The following is a 10,581-nucleotide window of genomic DNA, read 5'->3' as shown; positions in this document are numbered from 1 at the left end:
ATATATATATATATATATATATAATATTATCGGTACAAATGCGATTTCGCTAAGTTTATATTATCGCGTTAGCCATTTGTAATTTTAAAACGACACTTATGGTCCAATGAATATATTATGTAAAACACGTATAAAGAAAAAAACAGAAGAAAAGAAAAAAAAAACTAGTCATCGTGAACGATAAAAGTTTTTCAATCACGACATTAGATTAATGAATTATTGTCGATAGTTTAATCAATAGATCCCATTTTTATTATTTACTTTCTGTCGATGTTCGGATTATGCAGGCACGAAGAAAATGGAAAGATAAGTTATCAAGAAAAAAAAAAAAGAAAAAGAAAAAAATAGAAAAAAAATACCATGATCCTCCTCTTTACCAACAAACTTCTCTTCGTTCAAAATCACATGTGATAAATAATTCGCCATTCGTTCGTCGTCGTTCTTTCTTTTTTATTTTATTCGTCTTCCTTTTTTTTTCTCACGAATAGTAGATTACGGCAAGAAAAAGTTCGCGAGATTCGTTCTTTATTCTTTTTTCTCTTTTTAATTTTATCTCTGTTTATTAATTTTTTTTCTTTTCTTTAAAAAATGAGTGAAAGGACGATGAAAAAAGGGGATAATGAAAAAAAGGAAGGGATTTAAATTTCGTTTTATTAAAAAATTACGACGTGCTTCGTTTTTTTATTCGTTAAAAGAAACGTCCTCGAGTGCTCTTTCTCTCTCTCTCTCTCTAACTCTTTCTCTCTCTTTCTCTCTCTCTCTCTTTCTCTCTCTCCCTCTCTTTTTCTCTCTTTCTTAATATCCTAGATTTGAAGCTTTTTTCAACGTCGTAAGGGGGAAAGAAATACTTGTTTGTTATTATTATGTATAAGATATTCTCGACATGACGTAAGTCGACCGGTTTTATCGCGTTGTTATTAAAAACACAAAAGTTACGATTACGATAGTTAAATAAACAAATTAAAAAAGAAAAGATAAGAAAAAAAAAATATGTAACAGTTCGTGTGTTCGAGAATGGTCCTCTCGGAAAGATTGATGTAATATTTTCGTCGTATCGAATTATTAAAAACATCTTTCCAGCAATTTAAATACAAAAGCGAAACGAAAGTTAAACGAAGAAGAAAAAGAAGAAGAAGAATAAGAAGAAGCACATACATACATACATAGAAATCCTAATCGCGAATTTAGACGAATTTCTCGCATTTTTCTCTTATTACGCAATTTCAACGCAAATTGTCCTGTATATACGTATACATACACACACGCATAGATATACATATATGTGTACTATATATACAGGGTGAGATATCTTACATATTCGTATAAATTTGTATAACTTTGAAATTATGATGTACCATATAAAAAATTTTGTTCGTGTTAATATTACGTTAACATAACTCATCGATTCTTTTTTTATTTATTTATTTATCTTTTAATACAATGTTAATATTTTAATACAATGTTAATATTTTTTGTTTCTTAATTCTGAGTGAAAATGTATGGATCTTTATCGATCTTAAATTCAATTAATAAATGAAAAAAATTATTCGTTCAATTTTTCATTAAGAATTTAATGAAAGATTTCAACAAGATATTATCAATCGTCATGATTATTAATATATATAAATATATATATATATATCATCATAATAAAAATTCAATGTTATTCATAATGTACACGTTAGAAGTTTCACCCTGTATATGTGATACGATTAAATGAATCGTACGATTAATTAAGATAAATGCATCATTAGTTCGTATCGCGTAAGATGGAAGATTATGGAGAAACAAATAAATTAGTAAAAGCGAATTGTGTGAAAGCGAAAAAGAAGGGAGATATAGGTGGTGGTGTGCTTTCACGACAAAGCCGTGTTGTGTATTTCCAAGTTTTCATATATTACATAAAATATGTTTATTATACATATTTTCACTATGCTCATACGCGTGTTCATGTGGTTCATAAATTTTTACCCTTTCCCGATTAATTAATTTTATTTATTTATTTATTTATTTATTTATTTATTTATGTAATTATTTACTTTACCTTTTTTTTAATTTGTTCATCGTATGCGCTGCCCCTATGCTCCCACCCCTCCTATTAGTGCTTCGTGAGTGAGAATAATAATAATAATAATAATAATAATAATAATAATAATAATAATAATAATAATAATGATAATGATAATGATAATGATAAAAAACAAAAAATAATATGAAGAGAATAACAAGAGAAAACAAAATCTAATATTTAGAAAGAAACAACGAGATAACTTTTAAGAATTTTGATTAAAATAGGAATGAGAGAGAGAGAGAGAGAGAGAGAGAGAGAAAGAGAGAGAGAGAGAGAGAGAGAGAGAGAGAGAGAGAGAGAGAGAGAAAGATGCATACAAAATATAACCTATAAATAGGTTAGGTCATAATACGATTTGAAACGATATCGAGGGATATACTTTTTTCTCAAGAAGGACATACTATATACATCTTTTCTTACGTAGTTGCTTACATTTGTATTCCAGCAAGAATATGATTAAAGCTACGTAATTAATTTTTTAAAATAACAAAACTTCCTCTATTTTTTTTTTTTTTAATTTTTTTCTCTTTATTTGTTTCTTTATTTCTTTATTTCTTTATTTATTTATCTACGTCGATCAATCGACTCAACGAGATAGTGTTTCGTGAATAAAATGTCGTTTTGACAATTTTTATATACAAGAAAAATTCTAAAGTTAAACAGGTAAGTTGCTTAAAATTATATAATTATGTATGCGGTATATATATTTTTCTATTTATATATACATATATATACATACATATACATATATATATATATATATAAATAATATGTATTATTTAGTAATTATAAGTGCGGTAAAATAATAAGGTCGTATCGCATGTGTGTGTTTACATGTAAATAAGTTTTTTCTTCGCTTCTTTTTTTATTTATTTATTTTTTGTTTAAACATTCGTTTTAATGTAATCGTAGAGTTGAAAATTTCTGGATACGTATGAAGGGAGATACAATATCTTCTTTCTTTTCTTTTTTTTTTTCATCGTATAAAAAATATAAACAAAAATATGTCGTCAAAAATTCCTCCAATAGAAAAACAATTTTATTAAAAACGAAAAAAAAAGAAAATAAAAATATGTGTGTATACACATATATGAAATACCCAAAAATATATTCTTGTAAAGGTTGTCTGTTATCTGCGTACTATAAAGTTATCGCTGGTACAAAATTTGATATATGCGTTCATACATATCGCTGCAAATAATTATTTATCCATACAATATCGTTGCAAAGAAAGAAAATTAAAATCATTAGATACGTCCTATCATAAATAGTCACAAGAAAGATACATATTATCAACTTTCTTATTCCTCTCATAAAATTATTTAGGTATTAAGAAATATAAATCAAAATACACACACACACACGCACACACACACATATATTTAAATTTATGATTAAAATTGATCGACTTTATGATGCATATACATACATACATTTTTTTCTTTAGAAACTTGCATAGGGAAAATTAAAAAAAGAAAATAAGGTAAAAAAAAAAAAGAAAAACTACGAAAATACTAAACAATTCACGAACTATATATATATATGTATATGTGTGTATGCGTGTGTGTATTATGTGTACCATGTTAAATTTGTCAATACATGGAAATCACTAATTTATACGACTGCATTAAATTTTCTTTTCTTTCTCCTTCTTTCTTTAAAAAAAAAAAAAAAAAAAAAAAAGATAGAAAGAAAAAGCAAATTGCCTTACTACAGGTTTTCCTAGAAAATAATATAAAATAATAATAATAATAATAATAATTTTGTTTGTTTAATCGAAAAGAATTACTCTTATATACTTCTCCATCATCGATTGGCAAACGCCTACGCTTAATCATGGACAATAAGGAAAAAGAGAGAGAGAAAGAGAGAGAGAGAGAGAGAGAGAGAGAGAGGGAAAGAGAGGTAGTGAGAAACTGAGAGGTAAAAGAAGATAGAAAATGTAGAAGATAAGATAGAAAATTCTCTTACCGGTCTTAACTTCCGGTTTTAATACCAACTGTAAAAAGGTTGATGAGGAGCTGGCCTAGGTGGTTGTTGGAAAGTCTGAGCCGTGTAATGACTGGCAAAAGCTTGATGAGGATGTGCGCCATGAGCATGCGGTTGTTGAAGCGTACTTGGTGGACTGGAGAGTCCAACTCTCGATGAAGTCGATATTGGTAAGTTCCAAGATGATGGAGAAGCATTCTCTTGATTGGTTTGTTGTTGTTGAACTGGAGACGCCGATGTCAATGGTAAATCCGAGGAAGATATTTGATCGGACGTAGAATTCCCTGAATTTCCAGAATTAGGACCCATCATGGAGACCAATGAATTCGGCGTAGGTGGTAACTGATGACCGGTTGCCGGTTGTTGATATGCTGATGTAGCTGGTACTACCGGGGATACTTGATGACTCATATGCACAGTCGTAGTAGACGACGTAGGTGGAAGCAACGTACTTGGATACGTCACCGACGTTGGAAGACTGTAACCTGGTGTTGAAGATGGTAATCTCGTTGAATCCCCCGTCAACTGATGAGACATCCCATTCCCGTGATGAGACGAATAGATCTCTGGAACTGTAATTCATCGATTTTTATACAGAATTAGAAAGTGATTTTATTACACATATACATTGTATATGTACATATGTATGTGTGTGTGTGTGTATAGACAATATATTTAACTTCATATGATTGATTTAAAAGAATGAAGACGTCCGGTTAAATATTTCAATCGAAATCTTTATACCGTGGATATTGCCAACAACGTGACATGACCGGGCAATATTAGATCTTTCTGACACAGCGAACTGTCGTAGAAAATAGAGAGAGGAGACATAGCTTCCTCTAGTTTGTGTGTTTTTTTTTCCTTTTTCTATTTCTCTTTTTTTCTCTCCCCTCCACGCCATTTTTCTTTGCTTGTTTCTTTTCTTTTCTTTTTTTTTTACCTCTCCCAAGATTCTCGTCGAGAGACTCCTTTTACGCGAGGCACAAACTCGAGGCTCTGACGGAGTGACTCGCGTGCTGTGGATTCTTTCGATGTCCCGCTGTAGTGGCCGCTCTCGTCAAACGACTTCCGGTAATCGTGCTAGCAACTCGTACGATGCCGCAAAAAGTCTATCTGGGTGAGGACCACCTGCCGTCCTTCGACTACTTTCACGAGTCATTTTTTTTTCCTCTCCTTCTTTCTCTCTCTCTTTCTCTCTCTCTCTCTCTCTCTCTCTCTCTCTCTCTCTCTCTCTCTCTCTCTCTCTGCTGTACATGTGGAATGCACGATTAGTAGCGCTACGTTAAACTTACATGTTAACTTTGAAATTCCAAAGAGATGTTCCACGTAATTCATGGAAATTCCTTCGTAATATTTTTCAAGGTCGAACGACGATGCAAATCCAAAGAGTTCGAAAGAGATTCTTCCTTTTTACTCATTTCTTTCGTCGATTTTTTAAATCGAGAATCAGCACGATTAACGATCCTCATCTTTGTTTCAGTTTAATTTTGGTATTAGTATCTGACGAGAAAATCGGTAGAAAAAGATATTCATTTGTGAGATAAACTTGTGTGGCACTTTATTGACTAACTCTAATATGAATTATCGAATGAATTTATGAACAAGGAAATATTCAGAAGAGAGAAGGCACAATCAAAAAATTAATATTATATTCTTTCATAACAGCTATAATTTGAATGTTATTATAAAGCGAAAAGAAACAGAACGTCATACAATGTTTCTTTTGCCATCGCACGAATTCAACAAAGAAAAATTGCGACTTAAGAGAAATAAAAAGAACAATTCAATATGGAAACACCTATAAATTTTCAATATGACAAAAAGGAACCGTCTATAATTTAACTTATAAATTAATGGAGTAAACAATTTAATCGTTCGCACGAACCCAACGAGAGGAAAAGACTTCGACTTTTGACAATTTAAGAGAAATAAGAAATTTAATATCAAACATACTGTTTGGATATTTTTTTATATGAAAACTATAATACCAGCTGTATTGTCCCAACTAAGATATAACTATGTATAATATATACTATCACATATATCGAGGAAGGAAAAATTATGATTAGAAAAAAAATTATAAATAAATAAATAAATAAATAAATAAATAAATAAATAAGAGAAAGAAAAAAAGAGAAGCAAAGAAGATAGAACCAAAGAATTTGATATTTACCTTGACTGGAGGAAAATGCTGCATCCGGAAGAGTCTGTCCATGGGGATGTGGATGAGGATGACTTGGTGGTACAGCAGCGGCGCCACCATGCGGATGTGGTGCCGCAGGTGGATGAAGAACATAAGATGCAGTAGGATAAGCGACGGTTCCTACGTATCCGCCAGACGTACTAGAGGACAGTTGCTTTCTCAATCTGGCTCGTCTATTGCTAAACCAAACTTGGATCCTTGCTTCCGTCAACTTCGTTCTTTGTGCTAACTCCTCTCTCGTATAGATGTCAGGATATTGCGTTCTCTCAAATGCTCTTTCTAATTCGTCCAACTGATGAGCGGTAAAAGTTGTTCGACTTCGTCTTTGTTTTCTTTTCAATGGAATACCTGGCTCGCTCTCACAATCAGAACCCGAACTGGCTTTGACTGGAAATTGAAAAGAAAAGGAAAAAAAAAAAAAAGAAAGAAAAAGAAAAAGTGAGAAAAATTGAACACATTTTGTTAATCCGATAAATTTGATATGATCTTTATATTAAATCATGTTCGATGCGTCAAATGAAAAGCATTTAATTTCTTTCCGGATTATTTAATGCATTAAGTAAGATTACATCGTTGCTATTACAATATTAAGGTTACTGTTAATATAATTTTAATGATTATATCTATAATTTCGTATATATATGTGTGTATGTTATATTAATAATATATACATTATATTTATAATAAAGATATTAGATAATTGTATGTATAGATTTATATAATATTGTATCCGGTAATCAACGTATTGATGCTTAAGGATAATAATTTTTTTCCTATAGTATAACATATATATCTTTAATATATTAATTTTAATTATATTATTATATACTTTAATTAATTATGATATAAATAACACACACACGTACATATATATATATAATATGTGTATATAAAAAAAAAATATATATATAATATTAAATATCCTACAATATTTTTTGTCTGTCACCGAAAAGAAGAAAAAAGAAAAAGAAATAAGTTTATTTTTTGTTTCTCCCTTTATCTCTCTTTATCTGTCGCATCGTAACTAATCGTGCGACGCTCGACGTCCCGACGCCGAGACGCAGCGTGTTTAACGCGAATTCGACACGGACTCTATTCTCAGATGAAAGAGATGAAGATAGAGAACGAGAGGAAGAGAGAAAAAAAAGAGAGAAAGATAGAGAAAGAGAGAGATGGATAGATAGAAAGAGAGAGAGAGAGAGAGAATCCTTTTTTTAATTTTCTTTTTTACATTTAATAAACTAGCGATATGTAATTCGCGAGTATGCGATCTAAAATATATATATATATATATATATATATATATATATATATATATATATAGATCAATACATAATTCTTTTCGACGTATAATTTTTTTGAAAAATGAAGAAAAGAAAGGGAAAAATATATTCGCTCCATCGCGAAATGATTTGTTTCTATTTTCATTCGAGACGAGAAAAAGTAGACTCAAGATAAAGCAAACGGGATGTGACGAAAGGACGCTTCGATCGAGCTCATACCACTTAATATAGGTTGAAACGCGTAGGTTAATATAGCATGCTCGAAAGAACAACTTGAAATTACAAGCTTCACGTCCAGCGTTTAGTCTTCGGTGGTATGCAATTTTTTCCCCAGATTTCTTCACCGAACTGCAACGTGGGACGTGCATATGTTAAAAGAAGGAAGAAAGAAGGAAGAAGTTACTATATAAAAGTTAATGAGTAAGAGAGAAAGAGAGAGAGATTGAGAGAGAGAGAGAAAAGAATACATGAATGAAAAAGAGAAGAGAGAGAGAGAGAGAGAGAGAAAGAAGATATTACAAATCTCTCTCTGAGAGCATTCTCCTTTGCAATTTGTAAACCACTATAGTAATATATATTCCTCGATCTTCAAGGCCAAACGATAAATAAATGATTCACGCGCTGATAATTTTAATTGCTATAGTTCTCCTTGGATCGGCACGCGTGTCTTTTACAACACTAGCTAATTACAATAAAAAGACATGAATCTATAGATGTTAAATTTGCATACATTTTATTGATGCGATAAGTATCCGAGAAATGTTAGGTGAGGCATGACCATGCTTTTAGATCGATTAGAATCTATCCTAATGTACATGTTCGTATTCGATTCTTTTCTTTTTTCTTTTTTCTCTTTTCCACAGTATTTCAATAGTAAAACTGTCCGACCTAATCCGATCGTATTTGTATAAGCGTTTTTAAACCCCCTTTTTTCTTTGTTTCGCTATAATTATTTTAATGAAATTTTGAAACCTCACGTATTTCGATGGATTTGATAATTTCAGTATAATAAATCGATTATCGGGTGTTCCGCCTTTTCTTTTTTTTTGTCATTCACTTCATTTTTCTTTTTTCTTTTTTTCTAACAGATACATACGGCGTTCATTCGTTTCAATCATTTTTCTCTATCTTTAATTTTTTTATACAAATTTCCAGAAGTATATTAGCACGACGGTGAGTAAAAGAAGAAAAAAGAAGAGAAAGAAAACAATTTGGAATTGAGGATTATCAATAAGAAAAAAAAAGATCTGATTGATAAGTCCGAACTTTCGAATAATTCAAGCAAATAGTCATTAATATCGATTATTACTTTTTCTTCTTTCTCATTCGCACGCTTCATCTTTTTACGCACGGTAAATATTTTCTTTTTTTTTTTTTTACGTTTTTTTTTCTTTTTCCTTTTTTTTCTCTTTTTTTTTTTTAAAGACGAAAGCCGACCATCAAAACGATCGACTTACCCGGCTTTGGCCTCTCTCTCTTTCTCACACACGCATATATATATATATTCTCTCTCTCTCTCTCTCTCTCTCTCTCATCTCTCTCTTTCTCTTTCTCACTCATTTCTCGTTGTTCCTTCCTTTCATCTTTGCCGGCCAACAGCCTTCGAACGATCCCACGACGGCCTTTGGTCGTCGTACACATTTCATTTGTCTTGTCAGAAGGGTGCACACGGCACAACCCCCCAAGGCGCCGACTCCTTGTGCCACCTTGCTCGAACCCTCACCCACCCACCCTCCTTCTCTCTCTTCCTCTATATCCCCGAAGAATAAACCGTTTCCGTAACTTACTTATTTTTTCCATCTATTTTTTTTCTAATTAACATAATCGAATTGTTTATTAAACTATCTCAAATGTTTCTTCGTAATGACGCATCGTTACGATAATTTTTTCCACTCGCTCCCTTCACCTCACGACTGTTCTTCGCTTCACGTGGTATTGAACTATTAACTGTCTTCCTGTTTATTTGTTCGCTTGTACTTCTTTCTTTTTTTTTTTTTTTTGTTTAATAAAGATTATAGAGAAACAAAGAAAGAAAGAGAGAGAGAGAGAGAGAGAGAGAGAGAGAGAGAGAGAGAGAAAGAAAGAAGTGAAAAACGAAGAAGGACATATGAAAAATGAAGTTTGAAGTTTGTTCCTCTTTTTCTTTCTCTTACGGAGGACAGATGGTCGAATTTCTTGCAGACTGTTGTGTCCATGAAGTAAGAAAGAAAAAAAAAAATATATATATATATATATATATATATATATATACATACATACATAGAAAGAGAGAGAGAGAGAGAGAGAGAGAGAGATAGAGAAAGAAAGAGTTAGAGAGAAAGATATATAGAACGATTACTGGCGCGCGTACATTTACGCGTCCACAAGAAAACACGTGGGCATGTACAGGGCGGCAAGAAAATTACAGAGCCCCAGGCCGAACGCATGGCTACCGACCGACGGCATCGCTGATCCTTCGACGTTCCGAACGAGAGAACCGGTAATTTCTGAGATCGAGAAACGCGCGGCTGATTAATGCGCGAGCATTTAATTTATTCATTCACCGTTTTCAGATCCAGCGTGCTACTGCCTTCCACAAGACACCATTTCCTTTTATTCTTCTTCTTCGTCTTCTTCTTCGTCTTCGTCTTCTTCTTCTTTTTCTTCGTCTTACTCTTCTTCTTCGTTTTCTTCTATTTCTTCTTCGTCTTGGTAGGTCGATCAGATGATCACGAAGCTTCAGCAATGTGCCCGGGAAATTTAAATCTCGTTCGAGACTCGTACGCTCACGTTCTCCTTTTGAATTTTTGTTATAAAACAAGTAATCGTCGATGAGACCAACTACCCTAATGGAATATAGGTGTGTACCACCCTACTTATCCTACTACTATCAACAACATTCGCATAGCCTCGGTATCATTATAATCGAATTCCCTTGAAGGGCACTACTCGGAGAATGGTTTTGCCGATTCCCACGGATCATCAATCTTGTTTACGACTCAGAAAGAGAAAGAGAGAGAGAGAGAGAGAGAGAGAGAGAGAGAGAGAGAGAG

At 32.2% G+C, this 10,581-nt stretch overlaps 1 protein-coding gene across 1 annotated transcript in view; it reads right to left on the bottom strand.

The window, feature by feature from the left end:
* Window positions 1-4,060: 4,060 nt before the first annotated feature.
* LOC122630075 (protein gooseberry-like) overlaps window positions 4,061-10,581 on the bottom strand; it is an 11,906-nt gene continuing 5,385 nt past the window's right edge. The window contains exons 4-5 of the mRNA XM_043814143.1: window positions 6,237-6,653; window positions 4,061-4,632 (exon numbers count right to left, since the gene is read on the bottom strand). Of these exons, the coding sequence (XP_043670078.1) occupies window positions 4,061-4,632; window positions 6,237-6,653 (989 nt within the window). The remainder of the gene's footprint in view (window positions 4,633-6,236; window positions 6,654-10,581) is intronic.

Source organism: Vespula pensylvanica, chromosome 1, assembly GCF_014466175.1.
Source record: "Vespula pensylvanica isolate Volc-1 chromosome 1, ASM1446617v1, whole genome shotgun sequence".
In the NCBI taxonomy this organism is placed as follows: domain Eukaryota; kingdom Metazoa; phylum Arthropoda; class Insecta; order Hymenoptera; family Vespidae; genus Vespula; species Vespula pensylvanica.
This window is presented reverse-complemented; position numbering and strand designations above follow the sequence as displayed.